The following is a 25303-nucleotide window of genomic DNA, read 5'->3' on the forward strand; positions in this document are numbered from 1 at the left end:
ACTCCGGATCATTTATTGTCAAATTAATTTCATACGTTGAACATTTTGTTCGTGTTGTTTTGTGCAAAGCTTCAGTCTCGGAAGTCTTCCTTTTATATCTGTTAAATGTATTTGTGGATTATTAGTTTTCTGTACTGTTTACAAATCAAACTAAAAAATTAATCCAGTTTGAAACCTAAACATGACTTCAATATTTATTAACGACTATTTTAAATATAATATATTCATAATTTAATAATTTTAATTAAGTGGAATATATAAAAATATAAAAATATAAGGTTTTTAAAATTTTCGAAAATATTTTTTATTCTATATATAATTTATTTAATAAAATAAAAATTGTGCAGGTCATTTTTACTTTTCCCATCTCCACTAATATTACAAATTCTAATCATACCAATAACATAAATATTTTGATATCAACATTTATGTAACATTTAATTTAAATGTCCCTGAACACAACTTAAAAAATACAGGGTAAAAACAACATAGTAATATGCCACTCGAAAAATACAATATAAGAATATTATTACCGAATGGATTTGATGGCGTGATGAAAGTGTCCGCTTATATACAGATTATACTGAACGATACTTCGATTTAAAAAACATATGAAGTTCGACGACACATCGATTGGCCACCCTATGAAAGAAAATAGTAACTTGGTAGTAAGGTAACCTTAACGCGTCTGGTATTCTTGATACTATCGATCACTTAAATATTCGAAGTGATTCGCTAAATTCAAGGATTGTATTTCATGGCTTACGTAAAGCCGCCCTGTATGTATTTCCGTCGGACTCAACATATAACATAGCAAGTAGGTAACGAGAAACAACATTGTGGGTCACCGTAAACATAACGGCAGAAGCTATTTTAAGATTCTCAATTCCATGAAAACTTTGTGTCAGCCAATTTTTTTTTGTTTTAAATAAGGGTTTAGAATATTTTTTATAAAATTGCATTATAAAACGTGGTCCATAATTTGCATGATGAATGCATGGTTTGATTTTTTTAAATATTTTATATATTTACATTTAGCTGGTATATTTTGCATTTAGTCATTCTTATAAGGTTAATAGATGATTATGGTTTGATTTTTTTAAATATTTTATATATTTACATTTAGCTGGTATATTTTGCATTTAGTCATTCTTATAAGGTTAATAGATGATTATTAGGTTTTCTTTAAAGTTGTTTTATCTTGACTTATTTAAATTGAAACTACTGAAATTGTAAATTACAAAATGTGGTATGCATTTTGCATTTGAAAGAATCAAGCATAAGTCTAAAACAATGATAACAATTTGCATGATGCACGTGCATGGTTTGATTCTTTTAAAGGTTTTACATATAATTTAATTTCATGAATATGTAGAAATGAAAGTAAATTTTCATTTAATTGGTACATTTTGCATTCAATCATTCCTATAACCTTAGTAAATGACTCAGCCAACCACAATCACAAATTAAGATAGAAGTAACAACGCTCTGTTCAACCAACCACAATCACAAATTAATAAAGCAATAACAATGTACCTGAACTCTAAGTTCTCAAAGATGAATCCGATTAGAAGAAATTGTTGTGAAATTCAATTAAAAAATTTATAATGGAATGCCATCTTCAATGATCTGTTCATGGTCAAATTTTTATATTCTCCATTTTTTAACTTTCAATTTTTTTTTATTTAACTTCTATCAACTTTATGCACATTGCACACACCAAGTGTCTATATTGACAACTTATGACATCAGTGTGATAGTCTTGAAAGTAAACATTACTCTCAATTTGGTGAGTTTCTTGCAAAAAATAAAACTGCAGTATAATAACCCTCTTTCATATATAAAAATGTTATCATCATAGTCTTCCAATAACTTCATCTTTCGTTCAGTGCACCACATGAAATAATACTTGGCATTTTCTATGTTGTTAGTGGGTGCAGCTATGCAAAAACATCTCCTCCACAATAAAACAAGTGTAAATTTAGATCGTAATTTATATGAAATTCACTTTATCAATATGGAGTTGATTTTATTATCTATTTCTAGAGCTTTATATTTTAACTATTATCTAGATACTTATACACATTGATTTTAAAAACATAAAACACACACACACACACACACACAAATATATACATATATATATTGAAATCAATTGAAATGTTACCTTCTCTAACAAAATCAAAAACTCAATCACCTTTAGATGATACTATAGTATCCTCTGATTCCATCTCTTCAAATATCGCACTTCATATTTTCCCCTTTGTATTTAGTTTTGTATGTTGTCAAGTTTTACATACATATTGTTTTCAAAAACATCATTGGATTGTGTGTCATCTGCGCAAATTGGACAAAACAAGAATATTATATTTTATCAAATGCAAACACATTTTGGTAATCCTTTGTTTTCATTGAATGCAATTTTTGAGTCCCTTTCAATGTTTCAGTTTCATAGTAATCGATCTATCTACATCTTCGACTCTAATATGCCAAAGAAAACCTATAGTAAATTCAAACAAAAATTTAAATATGTTATTTAAAATATAGTTTATATATGTTGAATATATTCATTGTCATACTGTTTAAACTATATAATTTATAAATGTTTAAAATTAGAAAACTAATAAAAAATATCATATATTAAAACTATATACAAGTTAATTTTTACATATATGTACATACCTTTGTACCTCCCTTGATGGGTTAGTCTGATAGATTAGTGAAACATCACATCATTTAACAACTTGTTCAGATGTGACAAGTTGCTCTATAGAGTGTTCCATTTTATATCTTCGAAGTGCTTGTTTTATACATGCCCCTACACCATCATGTTCTCCTTTTCCATAACCAGTCTCAAAGAAATTCCAACGATGTTTAATGTGGATTTTCTTATGAAGACGACACAACCAAAAAATGATCGTGAAGATTTGAATTAACCTGCACATCCATTTGACCATATCCAATGTTCATTGAATTTTATTCCACCACCTTTCAATGAATCATAAATCTTATCAAAACAATGTTGTACAAAGTGTGCATCATGTGTAAGATCATCGCTGATATAAAAGTGATATTATTTAATAACATGTCGATTCTAACTAGTGATTTCGATAGCATCAACATTTTCGTCATCATGTCTATATAGAATATGGAAAATCATAGATACTTGGTCAGACTAATAATATTCAATCTGTATTTAATTTTGTGCAACAAATGTGTAATTCTCTACAAAATCCACTATTGACAAAATGGTCCCAAATGGAAACATTTCACGGGGTTTTTTTGACTTGCAGGTCCTTCCATCAAACGCTATAAGAATGCTTGGTGTAATTATGAATTTATGTCTCAAATTTCTTCAAAAGCTCTATCACAATAATTTCTTCTTGTTGTAATTCAATCCTTTTCGCACTTGTACTATTATTTGAACTCATTGATGTATGGATATATTTATATCTCTTCCATTTCACTTTTAGGTTAGACAATTATTAATCATTTATATCAATAGAATATTTGTTGTGAAATAAAGTCAAATTTCCACAATGATCACATTTTTTACCACCAACAGATTTGTTTTGGTAAAATAATTCATGACTTTCTCTTTCACATAGAATTTCAAATATGAAACCATGGATAGTGGAAGGAGGAGGTGAATTTTTCCAAAATGTTTTACCAAAATTAAGGAAGGTGTCATAATATAATTGAAATTCCACATGATAATGAAAAAACAAGTGTCACGTATAGTGATATGTTTAACATACCATGGTTTTCTTTGCACAAAAGTATTGGCTAGGACATTAATTCCATGATTCTCTTCTATGAACTTATTGAAAAATTCTATCTGAGTGGCATCCAAGATATGTTTTTCATGTTCTTCATACTTATTTCATGTTATTATTTGCCGCCTCACATCCCTTGCTTTTGGTGAAACACGTGAATTTTTCATCCAATATTAATGTATTATTTTTTTAACATATTCTCCAAGTCTATCTTTGTATGGTTTCCTACAAATAATTGTCCAACAAGCGAGCTCATCATTTACATCTATTTGTAATAGAAATTTCCTATGTTTGTGCGATGCTTTTTGTGAGGTCCTTAATATTTTTTCCATAGATTTTACCAAACAATTTTCTTTAGTACTTGATGAAACCACTACCATTTGTATTGCTCTACGTGTAGCTAGATCGGTTGTCTTTCTAGATCTTCCAATTTTTTGTATAGCACTATTTATATTATGAATTACATTTTTCTTCACCTTTTTATCTTTCGTTGACTTTCGAATACCCAACCAAGTTGTAGGGCGTTTTAATTTCTTTGATGTTAAGAGGCCTCTCAAAAGTTGAGCTTGAAATATCACACTTTCATCTTTGAAGAAATTTTCAATAATGACCTTAACACGATATTTTATAATATGGTCACCTTTTTTATCTCCATATATGTTAGTGTCAACATTTTGTAACATCTCATCATCGACATTGACTTTATTTCTACATATGAAAATTAAATGTAACACTACTACACCAAGGTCACTTTTAAGACATTATTTTAAGACAAGAAATCTTTTGCCTTAAAAAATCACTTTTTTATTCTAGTTATTTTGCATTAAATTTTAATATGAATTGATTTGTCTTAAAGATAAACTTTAAAACAAAAACAGTTTGAGACAAAAATATTTTAAGACAAAACTTTATATTTAAGACAAAAATAGTTTAAGACAAATAGTTTAAGAAAAAAATAGTTTGAGACAAAAATATTTCAAGAAAAAACTTTATATTTAAGACAAAAATAATTTAAGATGAAAATATTTTGAGACAAAACTTTATATTTAAAACAAAAGTAGTTTGAGACAATCATTTAAAGAAAAAAATTATATTTAAGACAATTATTTTAAGACAAAACTTTATATTTAAGACAATGGCCACTTTAGATGAAACCTTTTTAATACAATTAACAATTAAAACACAAACATATCAAATTAAGACAATATTATCTAACAACTACAAAATTGATTCTAACAGTGTGTCCTAAGTCCGCCAGCTTACAAGGAACTACTGTCTTGCACCTATACCAAGGTTGTTATTTTACTTACCATTCATGTTTTCTTATATAAATAGAGCGATTTGTTGGGCTCTTTATTTTGTGGGGGTCATCGACTAAGAAGAATGCGGCAACTTTTACGAACAAGATTTCTCATACATCAATTCCTCTTCTATCCCCTTCATATCTACTGATGCGATTAGAGACAAATTGTCTATCGTTGCATTTGGCATTGCTACATGGAGGAAGATTTTAGGAGAATTTTTTAAGAGAAAAGAAATATTCTGTCTTTAAATTTTACGTAAGAGGCTCTAGTAAAAAAAGGTAGAGGTGAAGGATTAGGGGTCCATCTACTATCATTCACGAAGTGGTTGGTTTACCATGGTTGTGAAGTGATATTCAACATAGGAAAAGTGTTCCTAAGACACATAGCCATGGGACAGGTGAAGAAGATCGGGGTTCAAGTGAAGAACCTATATAAGCTGGATATGGAACACTGTGATGTATTAAGCACTAAGACGGAGAAAGTGTAGGTTGTGACATCGATAAACTTTGGCACAAAATGCATGGTCATCTGAATCATGGTACCTTGAATATTATACAACAAATAACCATTGGCCTCGCTAAAGGAGCACTTAAGTAGTAGGATGTATGCAAAGGATGTACGTTGCGGAAGTACATAAAATCCACATTGCATGATCGGGACAACAAAGCACATGTAGTCCTAGAAAGGATCCACTATGATGTTTATTGACCTTTATCGACAACCTACACTGCCAGACAAAAATATTTTGTCATTTTTATTTATGACTTCTCACGGAAGTGTTGGATATTCTTCATGTGGAAGAAAGATGAGACATTCTCCAAGCTCATAGAGTTCAAGACACTGGTTGAAAAAGAAGCTAGCAAGAAGGTGAAGGCTCTATTGTAGCAGTTGCAACACCCTCCAAAATTTTTTCCTGCACTTAAATTGCGGAGCCTACTATGGATATTGTTATTGATCGTTCCTTAGTCACTTATTGGTAAGTTGATGATCTGAAGCTCCCCTTTTCTATCTTAAGAGTCCTTCATGCTTTTATCTTTACACAGAATGTGTCATATTTGGACCAGGGGTTATCGTTTGTCATGTAAAGGGAGGTTTGTTTTGATTCAAGGGGAAATCTTTATGAGAATGGGTTGTCCTCGCCACATAGATATGTTTGATACTCATTTCACACACTCTTACACAAGTGTCTCTTTTATCCTCCCAAATTCTATCATCAGAGTTGCACTTGTCGTAAGCTTCCACAAAGGTTGTTGCATTAAGCGAAGTATGTGTTATATGTTCTGGATGGTCTATGTTGTATCACTAAGTTTTCAAGTGTGTGATTGTAGTCAAGTTTTATCACTGTTCACATTAGTTCCATTGATCCCACACTTAGCCAAATTTCAGAGTTTCCTTAGCAACCTAGCCTCATCCAACTTTCCTGAACTGTGCACTTCACATATGTAACCCTCAAGATTTTCCCTTACATGTTGGAACTATGCAATGCGCAGAAATCCCAACCTCCCTTAGCATTCAAAACTACACAGTGGTTTCCTCCAATGTCCTTCCCTCAGCCAGAACCCACTGTCTCTAGAAACTGTGCAATTTTATCCCTTGACTACCCAGTCTGCCTTGCATCCTAAAATTGCGTAGATGTGTCCTCCCAGGGCATCATCCCATGGCAGTGCCTTGCATCCTAAAAATATGTAAATGTGTCCTCCCAGGGCCTCATCCCGCAACAATCACTACCTGCTGAAACTCACAATTATGTCTCTCAGGGGCCACGAAGAAAAATGGCATGATAAATGAGTCTCAAGGAGCTGAGGAGAAAAATAAGCAAACCAAGGAACCCAAAGTATGTTAGAATATCGTGATCACATGAAGACTCCATCTGATGCATAACCCTATGGAGGCTAGGTATGTTTCAGACTATTGCTAAATACATAATGACTATTGCGTATGATGTAGTAATACACAATGATTGTTGCATATGGAGGTGGTATAACATATGGTTGTTTCAAACAACAACCAACGTAGGTTTGGAGTGGTGGTATCGGTGGAGGAGTGGTATTACACAGTCGACTATTATGCAGTGGATTTAAAACCGGGAGGACTACATACACTATTCAAACATTATACCATTGAGCCATACGACATTAAAAAAATGGAATTCAATACCATTCTGTTGCGCCACTCTCATACCATTCCGACCAACATGTTCAATGCAGAGTACTCCAGTCATTTGATGTTGAATGTGCCTCCAACAACTAGAGATATATGCATAGTGAACCTCACGGTCAATGCATAATTTCAGAAGTGTTTATCCCTCACAATATTTGAAAATTTCTTAATGCAAAGGCAGATACCATTCCGTTGCGTACCATTCTCAACACCACGACTTACACCATGCATCATACACCATGTCCGAGCGACACCATCACTAGAACGAGGTCTCGGTTTCCACACGACTAGCAGGGGCTCGACAGGTCTCAGTGCTCGACAGTGGAGTGGTATGGGGAGACGAGTCGTTTACCCAACAATGTTCAGGTAGGAAATAGAAAACGCATATGATAGTGTATGGAAGGTGGGTTCAGGCTTCAGGAGCATGGCAGAGGTGTCAGTTCTGCAAAATAGGCAGAACATAGGTAAGACGGAGTTACAAGGGCAAAGAGGGAAGCCAAAAATGGAGCTGGCTCTGATACCATGTCAGACCAGGAGGTAACTCCTCAAATGTAATTGTATTATTCATTCAAGTTGTTCATTACTATATACAAGAGGGAGTGACTGTTCAGTTCATCTCCCGATGAATCTCCATTTTCTCTATTATTTATTTACACTAATTACAGTTGCTCACCCAATCCCTATGATGATAGAATCTCATAGCTCAAGAATTTGAGTATTCCTCCATGTCATTATCATCAAAATAAACACCATTGTCACTGCTCTCTCTTCTATCCTCCATTATATGAAATTCAATCTTTGCATCTTCTAGTGTGAAGGAAGAACCCTCAAGAGGATCACCCTTAACTCAGAAGTAGGTGCTCTTAAATTTAATATGGAAAAATATACATGCCCAAAAAACATTGACTCTTCCATTTGACTTTATATTGAGCCCTTGGTGTCTTGTAGCATACTTCCATAATGAATTTTTTTTCTATTGAGCCTATTTTCTTATTAAGGCTATGCCTTTTTTGAACATTTGAAGCTACTTTTACAACCCCACTTCTAACCGATGGAACATTAGTAGACTGTGATGAAAATAGAGGGGGAACAACATCAGTGGGGGCATTCCTCCCTTTCCATTTTCCTTTTCCATATTTCCTTGATGATCAGGCCATAATTTATATTAAATGAAGAAGAAAATGAACTATTATAGGAAAAATATTGAAGATTGGTGAACAAATTCACTTACACAGTGTTGCCTCTCAATCTATCCCAAGAGATATGCAAGGTTAGTGCTAAGAAAAAATTAATGCAAACATGGAAGGGGACCCACTATCAACTAGGATCCCACTTCCACACTCTTCTTAGATGAATACAAGTCACCTAAAGGGAGGCTTCCATATGAATGATACCCTTTCTATGACACACATCAACCAAAATGAGCCAACTCCTTGCAATAGTAAAAGGGGTTGAAAAATACCAACATTCTAATCACCAGGTTTGTTTTTTGTTTTTTAACATAAAATCCTTGAAAAAAACCCTCATGGGGAGATTCCATTTTAACATCAAAAACCCAAATTCGAAGACTCTTCTAAGATTATAATTTCAAATGGTAAACTGAGAATTTATTCATGAGACACTAAGATGGCACAAGTATTCCGTGTATTATTACAATCATCTATTTCATCAACACATATAATTAATTAAAGAATTTTGTTATTTATGGACCTTAAACCACAAAAATCATATAACATTCATCCAATGTAACAATGACAACTATGTGAGAAGGTTGAGAGGTTGTTGATAATAAGTAATGTTGTGAGAGACATAGAATGCTTTCAACAATTTCTAAAGAGATACACCTTTCCGAGATATTCATCTTAGATGTGGGTAAATGCAAACTTCCTTTCATAAACAAGATACAAAATATTTTAGCAAAGAACATATCAAATTTTCATTCCCAGGTATAAAGAGGAGTAACCAACCTATAATTATGGTCCCAAAGTAAGCATGCCAAAACCATAGTAAAGGGTGCTAAGCAGATATAAATTTTTCATACACAATTTTCTTCAAACAAATGTGATACAACTCAATACCCTGTTAGTTATACACATAATTTCATGGTGACCTTGGTGCTATATCTATATATGTATTTTATTCTTGTTAAATCACTCCTTTAAATGTAAAGAAAACATAATATCTCAGGGTGAAAAATAGAGTTACCAACTCTCATCTGTGCCACTCAAGATTAGCATACAAACATTTTCATGATGGTTGTAATATAGTAGGGGGGATTTCCTTTAGGCATTTCATCAAACAGTTATTGAACATACCCATATATTTCTAGAAGTTCTCACAAATGTATTAGATTGACAATTGTGGCCTCTAGTAAATAGGTCTAAGGTAAATTCAAAATAAAATGAAGAGACTTTTGGAAATGCTTAAAGAACTGATTTGCACATTTCTTAAAACAATTTATGTGCAACCTTATCTAGCAAAATTATTGTTAGCAAACAATATAAAATTCAAATTTTAATCTTCAATTTTGTTTTATAGAACATTGAATGTCCTTTTTGTAGGCATCAATACTTTACCAACATAACTTTATACCAGCATACAATGAAAATTATGAAAGATTGTTGTTTGACTATGAGATATTTTCATAGATATAAATAAGAAAACATTTGCATGCAAATTTTTTCTTTAATGGTTATATGTTAGGCCCCTTTGGAAGAGTTTTCATAATCATTTCATGGGAAATATTATGTTATTTTTTTTTTGTATCCCCCATACAAATTTTGTGTTCTAGGGTATTTGGCCTTAATTGGGAGTAGCAAAGCAGGGGATAAATGTTATAGCCAATTCCTAGTGAATAAGGCTATGAAGAACGGAATGTGGCTCAAAACAATTTTTTTTTAATCTACGCCACCTACTTCCATATCTTCTTTGGGGAATATTTTGGAGGATATGAAGACTCAAATTTTGTATTCTCTTACAATGCAAATGGATAAGATGTGGTTGAAGGTGAAACATACAGGGATTTGGCCATTTTTTGTCCTAGACAGAGAAATAAACATGATAATAATTCATACCCTTTGCATACCATTTATATTTGTTGGATATGTATTGATCAACTTGTTACGAATAAATATCCATTTCTACCTCCCCTAACCACAACATTTAGAGTTGAAGGCCCATAAGAATCCATGGAACTTTTTTTCTTTATGAACAAAATAATAACATGACCCTCTAGGCCTTTCTAATAGTCCTACAACCATATATCTTCTTCTCCTTATGGAAATCAGTATAAATAGGCAGAATGAATCCCAATTTCGCAATCACCACTACCAAATAATCTACTTTCTAGAGGAAAAGCACTCAAATGCAATTAGGCCTGTGTACTTCTTTTCAGCTCCATGAAATTGCTCAATTATCTAACCCTATACACTAGTAGGGTGGAGACCCCAACAACAATTACAATAGTAAGGTCTCATGCTTCCACCTATAATTATTTTTTTTACAATGTCTCTTCAAAATGATATCCAACAAAAATCACCAAGAGCTCCAAAAATACCAACCTAGCTTGCACCTAATCCAAATAATAGGTATGCCCAACCTGTCTACAAGATCGATTCTTCCAATTTTTAGAATTACTCACTAATATTGGGTAAAATCAATGATGTCCACCTCATGTCAAGAAAGAAACATAGAATCCGCCACCTCCTATCATTACTGAACACTATTAAAGTGGTCAACCCCAAGGGGAAACCAAATATCAAGAGGAGGAAGAGAATGTAGAAGAACAACATGAAACAAGGATTTCATCTCTTGTCCCACAATTTCAAAAAGGATCAGAAGATAAGAAACCTCATAAAGCTACAACCACTCTATTAGATTGGCTTAAAAATACTTTTGAAAATATCCCCTTTCTTCAGGCCATCAAATAAATACCCATTTACAACAAGCTCATCAAGGATTTTTGCAAAGGCTCAGGCAGAAAGAAAATAAATCCTTCTACCATTCAAATATGGGCCAACTTTCTGATATCATGCTGAGGAAAGCTACACATCCAATTTATTCTGACCCCATAAGTCCTATTGTGACTATCTATATAAATGATACTTCCGTTACCAAAACTTTGATCAACCATGGAGTAACTTTTAATTTCATGATCAAGGAAACTATGCTAAGATTGAACTTTTAGTTGACTCTGAGGCATACTCCCACTATTTTGTAGCTAATAGATACCTCAACTGTAGGCCCATAACGAACATTGAAAGATTCAATTGTGTGAATTGATTCATGGGACTACCTCACTGATTTGATTGTCTTGGACACAAAGAAAAAGCTCAACGATTACCTTCTTCTTTTGGGTAGGTCATGGTTGGCTAAAAAAAATGCCTGTACAGGGTGCTGGGAAGGAAAAATGACAATATAAAATCATACTTTACAAAGAAGCTCATACTTCATCCACCTGCCAAACCTTCCTTATATGATGAATCCAATCTGGATATAATAATATGGGGATGACCCAATTTTCCCCATTATAACAATTGATAGAGTTGACTCTCTCAGAGAACTTGATGAAGAAACTATGTTCTCAAATTTTATGTGAATTTGTATGACACTTCTTTTCACTTTTGGGATAAGCGATCTTTCAAGATTGGGAAATTACTGGTTTATTAATTGAAGAACGTACTTGGAGGAGGTTATATAGTGTGAAGGAAAGTCAATATTCTAATAAGATGATTGAATGCACCCAAGAAGACATTGAGAATAAAAAATAGTTTCATTGTTTCCCATGTACATAAATTGTTGGAAATTCTATAGGAAAAATGTCTATCCTTTTCTTGGAACTATTCATATATAAAATTTATATATTAAGACATCTTCCAACATTACATTTTATAAATGATGGACCCATGCTCATTAGGAAGCCACAAAAAAGGTTGAATACAACATTTAAGGACAACACAATGACTGAATTATATACATTGTTGGATGCATGAATAATCCCACACAACTATATCCTAATGGGGAAATTTCAAACCCTATTCCAAGAATATGACTAAGATTCCAATCTTATCATGCCATTTCAAAGAATCTCCATTAGGATAATTGTAAAAACTTCACCATTTTAGGTAACAAACTTGACCATCAGTTTTTCATTCAATCTGAGAGGACCCTTGTAGTATAAACCAAAATTAAAGAGACCAAAAAAAAAATATTTCTATAGCTAAGAAAAAAAGTGTATAAAGGAAAGTTATTTTTACTGCTCAGAAGACACAATGTACCACTGAATGATTCTACAGAAACTACCATTCTTTTTAAAATACCAGAATAGTTGCTAAGATCTGTACATTCTCCTAAATTATCTTTAGGCCAATATCTTACATTTATATGAAGTAATTGGATTCAAAGTTAACTTCCAATAGACAAATTTGATCAAGCAAATGAGCTCATGGCATAGAAGAAAAGACAATAAACATACCTGCAACATCTTTGCCATCATAAACTCCTTTATAAATAGTCCCAAATATTCCCTCGGTGATAATACTTGTGATATCCAATTTTTTTGGGTCAATTTCCCACTCCTTTGGCTTTTGGGCTTTTGATTTTATCTATACCTTACTCAGGTGTTCTTTCAAATTCATCAGATCGATCTAATGTGTTCTAAAAAAACTACTCTTCTGAAAAATGGAATGGACCAACCATCATCAAATCTAATAAACATTGCTCTGACAGGAAAAGGAAACTGACTTGATCTATTGTAACCCAAATGATAATATGACAACCATATTTAATAAGCCTCCATGAAAATCTAAGTTTAAATTGGGTATAGAGAAGTAAGGTGTGGTAGAGAATCGATTTTTCTGTTAAGGGGGAGCGTTAGAGTTAATAGGAGAAATGTGTTGTTCCAAAAAATTCTTCTGGAGAGTTTTGCTTTCTAATATAAGTGTGAGTTATACTCACTTAGGTGTTGTTATCATCCAATTATAAATGGTTTTTATGGTTATCTATTATACCTATCCCATTGCTATAAATATGGGTTCTTATTATGTGTTCAAAGATGTATAGAATCTAATAAATCATTTCTCAATAGAGGTTGACTTCTTTATGGTGTTTTTGAGTGTCTTCTAATGGGGAATGTGTTATACATCCCTAAAGAGCTATCACCACATGGTGTTTATATACAATGGGTAATCATAGGGGTAAGTGTTTGGCGGTGGATCCCATGGGAAAATATTTTTGGGTAATTTTTGGTATTTTTTATAATTTAATCCATATCCAATTAATGAATTAGGGTTGTAACTACACCAATAGACATGTCTAATTTTGAATCAGGATTCTATATTTTTAATTTAATTATCAATAATTATAAGGTGGTTGGTAAGGATTTAACATTCACAAGATATTCTAACATATATTAGTATTATATACAAATTAAAGGTTGGGATTTATATCCAAAATAGTTATATCATTTTTTTAATTAAATGAGTTATGTTTTTTTGGGCATGTGATATTGATAAACCATGGTATTGCCCAATGACATTGTAATAAAGCATATTTATATTAAGAATCTCTATGGTAAGGTAATGATGGATCTCTATGGTTAAGAATATTATTAAATAGTTATTTTTTACTGTATAAGTGCTTGATTTATATATTAATTATTTTTAAAATTAATAATAATACTAATTTAAATAAATCTATAATTTAGCTAATTTTTATGATTTTTTAATTTTGGCAAGATGAGATGTATTATAAGTGTTTTGATGCATATCATATATTGATACCTATTGAAACTTACCAACCATTTAATTTATATGATTACATTATTATAATAAGGTAAATAGATTTAAGTTTTGGATGCCACATAATTCATATATATTGTATTATGAAGGGTGATGTTAATCTAATAAGAGAGAGTTGTGACTTTAATACTCGCTAATTTTCTAGTTTAAGGATTTCCATGATAATTTTTTATGTATTGTGTGTGAGCTATTGGTTATTTTTTTTTATATAAGAAATTATATACTCTATTTCACTTTACATGTTTAATTTTTTTCTTTCTTCTTCTTCAATATGAAGAACGCATAATATTTTATTAATTCAAAATAAAAGATGTACAAATTCTTCTTAAGATCATAACATATGCGTCTCTCGCAATGTCCCTTATGATGGAAATATCAGCAGAAAGAAGGGAGATCCATATACCACAAGATGAGCCTCATAGATGAACAACATATTCTAGATACAAAAATCAGTAAAAGCAGAGATTTGTGGATATGTATATATACAAATACCCAACAACTGTAATATCAGGGTAGTACAGAAGCAGCCCAAAACCGAAGATGATTAACAGTATTGCACGAGTAGCATCAAAAATACAAAAAACGGTACAATAAAAAATAGAGAAATCCGACTATGGACTCTGCAAAGATCAAGCATGTGCTTACCATCTAACGAGGAGGCAGAGTTGTATAAAAATCAGCATGAATTGGACTAAGCTAGCCTTGTAGAGGACGTTGTTTTAAGCCAAGTGGCCAGGAATCCAGTTACTGCTACGAAAAGAACAGTCATCCAATAATACCACAAATAACTATATTCGTATTTTAAACCTACAATATCATTAAGAAAATAAAAAGTTAGTGGTGAGGGGTTATTTAACCAGGGAGGGGAAAATCTTCAATATTTATGTTTTATGTTTTTCTGGTTGATAGTAATTGTAAAGTGCATCTTGGCTAATGAACTTGAGAGGAACCTCTTTGATAGCTCGTCTGCTATCATATTTGTTTCCTATGGACATGTGCTATGGAGGAATTGTTTGGTGGAGTCATATTCTATAGTTACTTCTAATGCATTTTTTGTAACTATGATTTGGGGCTTTTATTTTTAAACATAGATAAATCAAATTATTGAGCTCATTCTACAACCCAGTATGATGTATAATGTTGTTCATTATCAAAGTTAAAATTTTACTCAAATCAGAGAAAATAAAATTTTTAAAAAGTCTAAAAAAAATGAAAAAAATAATTATACAAAACATTTAAACAATGTTTGTTCATAAAAAAATTAAACTTGAAGAAATTGGATCGCTCTCCACTCATGTTATATTTTGTAGAAATTTCTCTATAGATCATCTAGCTCTGATACCATGTAGAAATTCTCACTGTAGATTACCTGATAATGTAATGTAACTAAAGCAAAATACTTGATCTACTTCTACTATGAAACTTTGCGGAAACTTAATCAATTTTGAGGAAGATCAAACAGAACACATATAACAGAGAAGAAAATCAATCACACATGAAACACATAAGAATACTATGGGGAAAGCCTCAGCTAAAAACCCCGCTATCTATATTATCATACAAGTGGAAATATCTCAGGATTACACAAATTTTTAGCTCACAAGATATTATCATACAAGTGGAAATATCTCAGGATTACACAAAGCTTTATCTCACTAGATATTATCATACAAGTGGAAATATCTTAGGATTACACAAAGCTTTATCTCACGAGATATCCATCTCGTAGTATAATCCCTCACTGTTACTCATAGACAGAATAGACAACACTTGTGCCTTCCTTCAGTCCTCCAAGCCTCCTATTTCCTTGTGCAGTTTATCTTGGGTCCTCCAACTGCAACCTGTGTGATTCTCACCTCACACACAACACTGACTTCTAAATTAACTGCGCAATCCTGAAATATTTTATTCCTTTTGCATGGTTGAGTTTCCTTTATAGGAAAATTCCTCCAACTTATAGTACAATGTCTGTGTCTTTAATCTCAACTGGGTCTTTCTCTGAACTAGCATGCATGAGTTATTTATGAGAGAATATTTAGTTAGTCATCTGGAGAACACTAGTTGCATGCATGCATGCATTAACTGACTGAACTCACAATTAGTTCCTCCAACTGTTTGGAACTAATTTAACTAGACTTAAGTCAGTTAACCGAGCTAACTAATTACAACTCAAATACAACTTATCCTTATCTCCTTAATTAAGGGATAACTTCCTCAATCAAAGGGATAACTGTTGCATGTCTTCACAAAGACTTCATGTTTGATTTTCACCAACTAATTAACTCAAGATGAGTTAATTAATTATTTTTCAAACAGCTAGTGAGACTAAATTTGAATTTTAGTTCAAGGACAAATAAAAATTGGAATATATCCTAAAATTCTATTTATAGCAATGCTATTTTTAGCATTTCTATTTTTTTCTATTTCCAACAAAGTTGGAGTATATCGTGAAATGCTATTTTTAGCATTTCTTGTTGCTATTTCCAACATATTTAAGATGGATCTATGTTGGTACTTTTCCATAGTTTCATGGATGCTAAGGAAACTATGGATGCTAAAGCAAATTAGCTTGACAAATCTTGGTTCAGTGATTGAAATTGCCTCATCATACTTAGTGAGGCACTACTTGATAATATGTGGTAATTGAGTTGTAAGGTGATATAAAGTTATGATAAAATGATATATATATATATATATATATATATATATATATAGAGTAGAGGGGCATTTTATGGTTATTATGAGGGAATATATATTTTTAAATAAAATAAAATATATATTAAATGAAAAAAAAAAAAATTAAAAGCATTATTAATATTAAAGACTAATATAAAGGAGATGTGTAATTTCTTTCAAATTTAAATTAAAATTTAAACGTGGTATTTAAAAATATATATATATTAGAAACAAAACAATATTACCATAAATAAAATATATCAATATACATATTAACTAATATAATTTTGATATCCATTTTTTTAATTTATATTAATTTTATATAAAAATAAAATAATTAAAAGTAAAATGTGTAATATTTTTTGAAATATTTCAATGCAAGTCTCAAATAAATAAATTATATATATATATATATAATTTCCAAATAGTAGAAAATATATTTTAATATATAATTAAAAAATATTTTAATATTAATTATAAATAACATATTTTAATATCCTAATTGATATATTTGATTCAAAAAATATTGTAATGCGAGTTCTACAATAAAAATCTCAATATTTTCTTTTATTAAAATAATTCAATATCAATTATATAGATAGACAAATAGAATAATTGCAGTACAGTATAAAAAAAAATATTTAAAAAAATATATATATATATATATATATATTAAAAATATATTTAATGGTTAAAACATTTTTATGTTACTTCAAGAGAAAAGAGACGTAATTATTTCTATACACATTATGAATTTTATGCAGTTAATATATGAAACATATATATAGCATATACATATAAATAATTCAGATATAGCATGTATATAGTAGATCAAACATATATGATTGATAAATGGAATATGGATTCTTTTCCATTTTTAATAAAGTCAAAATTAAAATGAATTTAAGTTAGCCTATACCATTTTTAAAAATGGAAAAAAAAAATTATAATATTTATAATTTAACAATAATATATTTATAAAAAATAATAATAATATATTTATAAAAAAATAATAACAAAGATTACAATGTTGATAATATAAAAATAAAATAAAATAAAATAAATTATAATGTTTTTACATAAAAATAATATATTTAAAGAATAATAAAAAGATTACGATGTTTATAATATTACATTAAAATACTTTAAAAAATAATAATCTGAAATATATAAACATTTTAAAGTGATAAAAAATAATAATTTGAAATATATAAGCATTTTAAAGTGATAAATTTATTAGTGTAATTAAAAAAATAAATTATTTAAAATGAACCCCAAGTTTTCACTTATTATTATATTTATATACGTATACATCTTTGAATCTTTTGTAAATTTTATTGGCTTCAAATTGCAAATACTTTCGTGTTTTGATGGCTTGAAACATTATTAATATCAAAGATTTCTAAAATTTCCCAAATTATATTTATACACATATAAGCCTTTGAATGTTTCATAAATTTTATTCGCTTAAAATTGAATTTGAAACATAATTTTTTTTTTTTTTTTTTTTTTTAATTTACCAAATTATACCTATATACATATAAGCTTTTGCATCTTTTATAAATCATAGTGGCTTAAAATCGCAGCTAATTTTTTGGTTTGGTTGCTTCAAAGATTATTAATTTTCAAACATTTTTAATAGGTAAGAGATTTTAATATCCCTCGAGTTATTTTTTTAACGTATTTTCCAAGTTCATGTTTACTTCACATAAGTTTCCATATTTTCCTTTCGTTCTTTTAGACCCTGAACGCTGTCTTCCCAAAATGAAATTTGCAATACCCATTCGAAATAAATCACGCTCATATGGTCGCAGTGCAATTGATGTTAACGGAAGTAATCCATCAGTGGAACCCATCGACTGCACCAGCGAATGCGAAATGACGCCCTATCCTACCAACCTCTCGGATTTAGAAGCCAAGAATACCTTAACTTAAATTTACAATATAATCTATGAGCGAGATAGGTTCAGTGTTGTTTACTTCCCTCATACAAAAATTTAGCTCAACTGTCGAGACGGGTCCCCTACTGTTACAGCACATCCAGCTCGCTTATACTCTACAGTCATGTTACGGCTACGGTACGTTAGCTCTTCTCACTACTATTTAACCGATCAAGGGCTTTCCTCTGTTAAATCCACACAGTGGAGTATCCATTATTAAGAGTACAGTTTTTGCTGTCAAGCTATGGAGAAGAGCAGGATGGCAGAGATGGGAGTAGAAGGCGGAGAACAAGAGAGCAGGGATTATGAGGATCATTCCCCCGCCCCTCTTTTGGATTCGCTAGAATTGAAGCGGTGGTCGTTCTACAGAGCCACCATGTCTGAGTTCGTTGCTACGCTGCTTTTCCTCTACATAACACTCACGACGGTCGTTGAAAACAAACGAAGCAAAGGTACCTGCGGCGGAGTGGGGTTGTTGGGAGAAGCCTCCGCTTTCGGAGGAATGATCTCCGTGCTAGTATACTGCATATCGGCAATCTCAGGTATAAGAATCCAAGTGCATTCCTGCAGCTTTGATCATAATCTGATTTCATATTTCATATATATATAATCAATGCTTGTGTCCAGGGGGTCACGTCAATCCAGCTGTCACGTTTGCACTGTTTCTTTCCCGCAAGGTCTCTCTTCCTCGCGCCCTAGCGTACATTGTAGCTCAATGCCTGGGTGCCCTGTGCGGAACTGCCCTTGTGAGGGGCATGCAGGGGAGCTTTTATGCCTCCACCGGAGGAGGATCGAACTCTGTATCTACCGGTTATTCCAAGGGAACTGCCCTTCTCGCCGAGATCATTGGCACGTTCGTGTTGGTTTACACTGTCTTCTCTGCAGGAGACCCCAAGCGCAAAGCCCGCCACTCCCACATCCCTGTACATAACACAAATCATATTCCACCCTGAAACTGTTTCTCTACATATATATATGAACCTTGGTGTTATTAAATATTCATTCGCTGATGGAAATTTACTAATATGACTAAGTGGTTAATGCAGGTTTTGGCTCCGATTCCAATTGGGTTAGCGGTATTCTTGGTCCATTTGGCAACCATTCCCATCACAGGCACGGGCATCAACCCTGCCAGGAGCTTTGGGCCCGCTGTGATATACGGCCATCAAAATTCATGGGACGACCTTGTAAGATTTATCTATAATTCTCTGTTTCGAAGCATTGCATTTTACTAGTCTAAATAACTTCAAGGAGGAGATTTATATTAATAGAAATGAAATTTGATTGTGACTTCGTTTAATGGATTGAATGCATCAGTGGATATTCTGGGCTGGTCCGCTGATTGGAGCTGCGGTTGCTACGGCGTATCACCAGTACCTTCTAAGAGCGGGTGGTTTTGGTCTGAAAAACTCGGAATCGTTGCGTAGCCACCCCACCAGTGTAATATAGAATGAAAAATTCACAGGCCATCTCTTATTATCCCACATTGCAGTTTGATAAGTGGACATTATATTGTAAGCTGTGGTGATAAAAATAAATATTGATAAATACCATGAATATAATGCTGTCGTTTCTAACGCCTCCCTTTGTGTTGTTTAAAGCTTCATTCTCGGAAACCCTATTAAATGTAACTCTTCGATCTCCAATAAGAGTCTGACTCTGGATCATTTAGTGTCAAATTAATTTCATACGTTTAACATTTTGTTCGTGTTGTTTTGTGCAAAGCTTCAGTCTCGGAAGGCTTCCTTTTATATCTGTTAAATGTATTTGTGGATTATTAGTTTTCTGGACTGTTTACAAATGAAACTAAAAAATTAATCCAGTTTGAAACCTAAACATGACTTCAATATTTATTAACGACTATTTTAAATATAATATATTCATAATTTAATAATTTTAATTAAGTGGAATATATAAAAATATAAAAATATAAGGTTTTTAAAATTTTCGAAAATATTTTTTATTCTATATATAATTTATTTAATAAAATAAAAATTGTGCAGGTCATTTTTACTTTTCCCATCTCCACTAATATTACAAATTCTAATCATACCAATAACATAAATATTTTGATATCAACATTTATGTAACATTTAATTTAAATGTCCCTGAACACAACTTAAAAAATACAGGGTAAAAACAACATAGTAATATGCCACTCGAAAAATACAATATAAGAATATTATTACCGAATGGATTTGATGGCGTGATGAAAGTGTCCGCTTATATACAGATTATACTGAACGATACTTCGATTTAAAAAACATATGAAGTTCGACGACACATCGATTGGCCACCCTATGAAAGAAAATAGTAACTTGGTAGTAAGGTAACCTTAACGCGTCTGGTATTCTTGATACTATCGATCACTTAAATATTCGAAGTGATTCGCTAAATTCAAGGATTGTATTTCATGGCTTACGTAAAGCCGCCCTGTATGTATTTCCGTCGGACTCAACATATAACATAGCAAGTAGGTAACGAGAAACAACATTGTGGGTCACCGTAAACATAACGGCAGAAGCTATTTTAAGATTCTCAATTCCATGAAAACTTTGTGTCAGCCAATTTTTTTTTGTTTTAAATAAGGGTTTAGAATATTTTTTATAAAATTGCATTATAAAACGTGGTCCATAATTTGCATGATGAATGCATGGTTTGATTTTTTTAAATATTTTATATATTTACATTTAGCTGGTATATTTTGCATTTAGTCATTCTTATAAGGTTAATAGATGATTATGGTTTGATTTTTTTAAATATTTTATATATTTACATTTAGCTGGTATATTTTGCATTTAGTCATTCTTATAAGGTTAATAGATGATTATTAGGTTTTCTTTAAAGTTGTTTTATCTTGACTTATTTAAATTGAAACTACTGAAATTGTAAATTACAAAATGTGGTATGCATTTTGCATTTGAAAGAATCAAGCATAAGTCTAAAACAATGATAACAATTTGCATGATGCACGTGCATGGTTTGATTCTTTTAAAGGTTTTACATATAATTTAATTTCATGAATATGTAGAAATGAAAGTAAATTTTCATTTAATTGGTACATTTTGCATTCAATCATTCCTATAACCTTAGTAAATGACTCAGCCAACCACAATCACAAATTAAGATAGAAGTAACAACGCTCTGTTCAACCAACCACAATCACAAATTAATAAAGCAATAACAATGTACCTGAACTCTAAGTTCTCAAAGATGAATCCGATTAGAAGAAATTGTTGTGAAATTCAATTAAAAAATTTATAATGGAATGCCATCTTCAATGATCTGTTCATGGTCAAATTTTTATATTCTCCATTTTTTAACTTTCAATTTTTTTTTATTTAACTTCTATCAACTTTATGCACATTGCACACACCAAGTGTCTATATTGACAACTTATGACATCAGTGTGATAGTCTTGAAAGTAAACATTACTCTCAATTTGGTGAGTTTCTTGCAAAAAATAAAACTGCAGTATAATAACCCTCTATCATATATAAAAATGTTATCATCATAGTCTTCCAATAACTTCATCTTTCGTTCAGTGCACCACATGAAATAATACTTGGCATTTTCTATGTTGTTAGTGGGTGCAGCTATGCAAAAACATCTCCTCCACAATAAAACAAGTGTAAATTTAGATCGTAATTTATATGAAATTCACTTTATCAATATGGAGTTGATTTTATTATCTATTTCTAGAGCTTTATATTTTAACTATTATCTAGATACTTATACACATTGATTTTAAAAACATAAAACACACACACACACACACACAAATATATACATATATATATTGAAATCAATTGAAATGTTACCTTCTCTAACAAAATCAAAAACTCAATCACCTTTAGATGATACTATAGTATCCTCTGATTCCATCTCTTCAAATATCGCACTTCATATTTTCCCCTTTGTATTTAGTTTTGTATGTTGTCAAGTTTTACATACATATTGTTTTCAAAAACATCATTGGATTGTGTGTCATCTGCGCAAATTGGACAAAACAAGAATATTATATTTTATCAAATGCAAACACATTTTGGTAATCCTTTGTTTTCATTGAATGCAATTTTTGAGTCCCTTTTAATGTTTCAGTTTCATAGTAATCGATCTATCTACATCTTCGACTCTAATATGCCAAAGAAAACCTATAGTAAATTCAAACAAAAATTTAAATATGTTATTTAAAATATAGTTTATATATGTTGAATATATTCATTGTCATACTGTTTAAACTATATAATTTATAAATGTTTAAAATTAGAAAACTAATAAAAAATATCATATATTAAAACTATATACAAGTTAATTTTTACATATATGTACATACCTTTGTACCTCCCTTGATGGGTTAGTCTGATAGATTAGTGAAACATCACATCATTTAACAACTTGTTCAGATGTGACAAGTTGCTCTATAGAGTGTTCCATTTTATATCTTCGAAGTGCTTGTTTTATACATGCCCCTACACCATCATGTTCTCCTTTTCCATAACCAGTCTCAAAGAAATTCCAACGATGTTTAATGTGGATTTTCTTATGAAGACGACACAACCAAAAAATGATCGTGAAGATTTGAATTAACCTGCACATCCATTTGACCATATCCAATGTTCATTGAATTTTATTCCACCACCTTTCAATGAATCATAAATCTTATCAAAACAATGTTGTACAAAGTGTGCATCATGTGTAAGATCATCGCTGATATAAAAGTGATATTATTTAATAACATGTCGATTCTAACTAGTGATTTCGATAGCATCAACATTTTCGTCATCATGTCTATATAGAATATGGAAAATCATAGATACTTGGTCAGACTAATAATATTCAATCTGTATTTAATTTTGTGCAACAAATGTGTAATTCTCTACAAAATCCACTATTGACAAAATGGTCCCAAATGGAAACATTTCACGGGGTTTTTTTGACTTGCAGGTCCTTCCATCAAACGCTATAAGAATGCTTGGTGTAATTATGAATTTATGTCTCAAATTTCTTCAAAAGCTCTATCACAATAATTTCTTCTTGTTGTAATTCAATCCTTTTCGCACTTGTACTATTATTTGAACTCATTGATGTATGGATATATTTATATCTCTTCCATTTCACTTTTAGGTTAGACAATTATTAATCATTTATATCAATAGAATATTTGTTGTGAAATAAAGTCAAATTTCCACAATGATCACATTTTTTACCACCAACACATTTCTTTTGGTAAAATAATTCATGACTTTCTCTTTCACATAGAATTTCAAATATGAAACCATGGATAGTGGAAGGAGGAGGTGAATTTTTCCAAAATGTTTTACCAAAATTAAGGAAGGTGTCATAATATAATTGAAATTCCACATGATAATGAAAAAACAAGTGTCACGTATAGTGATATGTTTAACATACCATGGTTTTCTTTGCACAAAAGTATTGGCTAGGACATTAATTCCATGATTCTCTTCTATGAACTTATTGAAAAATTCTATCTGAGTGGCATCCAAGATATGTTTTTCATGTTCTTCATACTTATTTCATGTTATTATTTGCCGCCTCACATCCCTTGCTTTTGGTGAAACACGTGAATTTTTCATCCAATATTAATGTATTATTTTTTTAACATATTCTCCAAGTCTATCTTTGTATGGTTTCCTACAAATAATTGTCCAACAAGCGAGCTCATCATTTACATCTATTTGTAATAGAAATTTCCTATGTTTGTGCGATGCTTTTTGTGAGGTCCTTAATATTTTTTCCATAGATTTTACCAAACAATTTTCTTTAGTACTTGATGAAACCACTACCATTTGTATTGCTCTACGTGTAGCTAGATCGGTTGTCTTTCTAGATCTTCCAATTTTTTGTATAGCACTATTTATATTATGAATTACATTTTTCTTCACCTTTTTATCTTTCGTTGACTTTCGAATACCCAACCAAGTTGTAGGGCGTTTTAATTTCTTTGATGTTAAGAGGCCTCTCAAAAGTTGAGCTTGAAATATCACACTTTCATCTTTGAAGAAATTTTCAATAATGACCTTAACACGATATTTTATAATATGGTCACCTTTTTTATCTCCATATATGTTAGTGTCAACATTTTGTAACATCTCATCATCGACATTGACTTTATTTCTACATATGAAAATTAAATGTAACACTACTACACCAAGGTCACTTTTAAGACATTATTTTAAGACAAGAAATCTTTTGCCTTAAAAAATCACTTTTTTATTCTAGTTATTTTGCATTAAATTTTAATATGAATTGATCGTGAAGATTTGAATTAACCTGCACATCCATTTGACCATATCCAATGTTCATTGAATTTTATTCCACCACCTTTCAATGAATCATAAATCTTATCAAAACAATGTTGTACAAAGTGTGCATCATGTGTAAGATCATCGCTGATATAAAAGTGATATTATTTAATAACATGTCGATTCTAACTAGTGATTTCGATAACATCAACATTTTCGTCATCATGTCTATATAGAATATGGAAAATCATAGATACTTGGTCAGACTAATAATATTCAATCTGTATTTAATTTTGTGCAACAAATGTGTAATTCTCTACAAAATCCACTATAGACAAAATGGTCCCAAATGGAAACATTTCACGGGGTTTTTTGAATTGCAGG

The 25303-nt window shown here is 31.1% G+C and overlaps 1 protein-coding gene across 1 annotated transcript; it reads left to right on the plus strand.

Annotated features, from left to right (window-relative positions):
- Window positions 1-18862: 18862 nt before the first annotated feature.
- On the plus strand, window positions 18863-20339 carry LOC149226511 (putative aquaporin PIP2-8). Its single transcript, XM_089375312.1, has 4 exons — window positions 18863-19195; window positions 19281-19576; window positions 19700-19840; window positions 19971-20339. Exons 1-4 carry the CDS (start codon window positions 18898-18900, stop codon window positions 20100-20102), a joined length of 867 nt encoding a protein of 288 aa, XP_089231438.1. The 5' UTR covers window positions 18863-18897; the 3' UTR covers window positions 20103-20339.
- Window positions 20340-25303: the final 4964 nt, after the last annotated feature.

This window comes from Pinus tabuliformis, chromosome J (assembly GCF_031772625.1).
Source record: "Pinus tabuliformis cultivar Carrire ecotype Pingquan chromosome J, CPIR1, whole genome shotgun sequence".
Classification (NCBI taxonomy): Eukaryota; Viridiplantae; Streptophyta; class Pinopsida; order Pinales; family Pinaceae; genus Pinus; species Pinus tabuliformis.

Bases quoted from the DNA above. Each gene is read 5' to 3' on its own strand.
- LOC149226511 (XM_089375312.1), top strand. From the start codon at position 18,898: ATGGAGAAGAGCAGGATGGCAGAGATGGGAGTAGAAGGCGGAGAACAA. The intron at 19,577-19,699 runs GTACATAACACA...TGGTTAATGCAG, and splicing joins CCCGCCACTCCCACATCCCT to GTTTTGGCTCCGATTCCAAT. The intron at 19,841-19,970 runs GTAAGATTTATC...TGAATGCATCAG, and splicing joins AAAATTCATGGGACGACCTT to TGGATATTCTGGGCTGGTCC.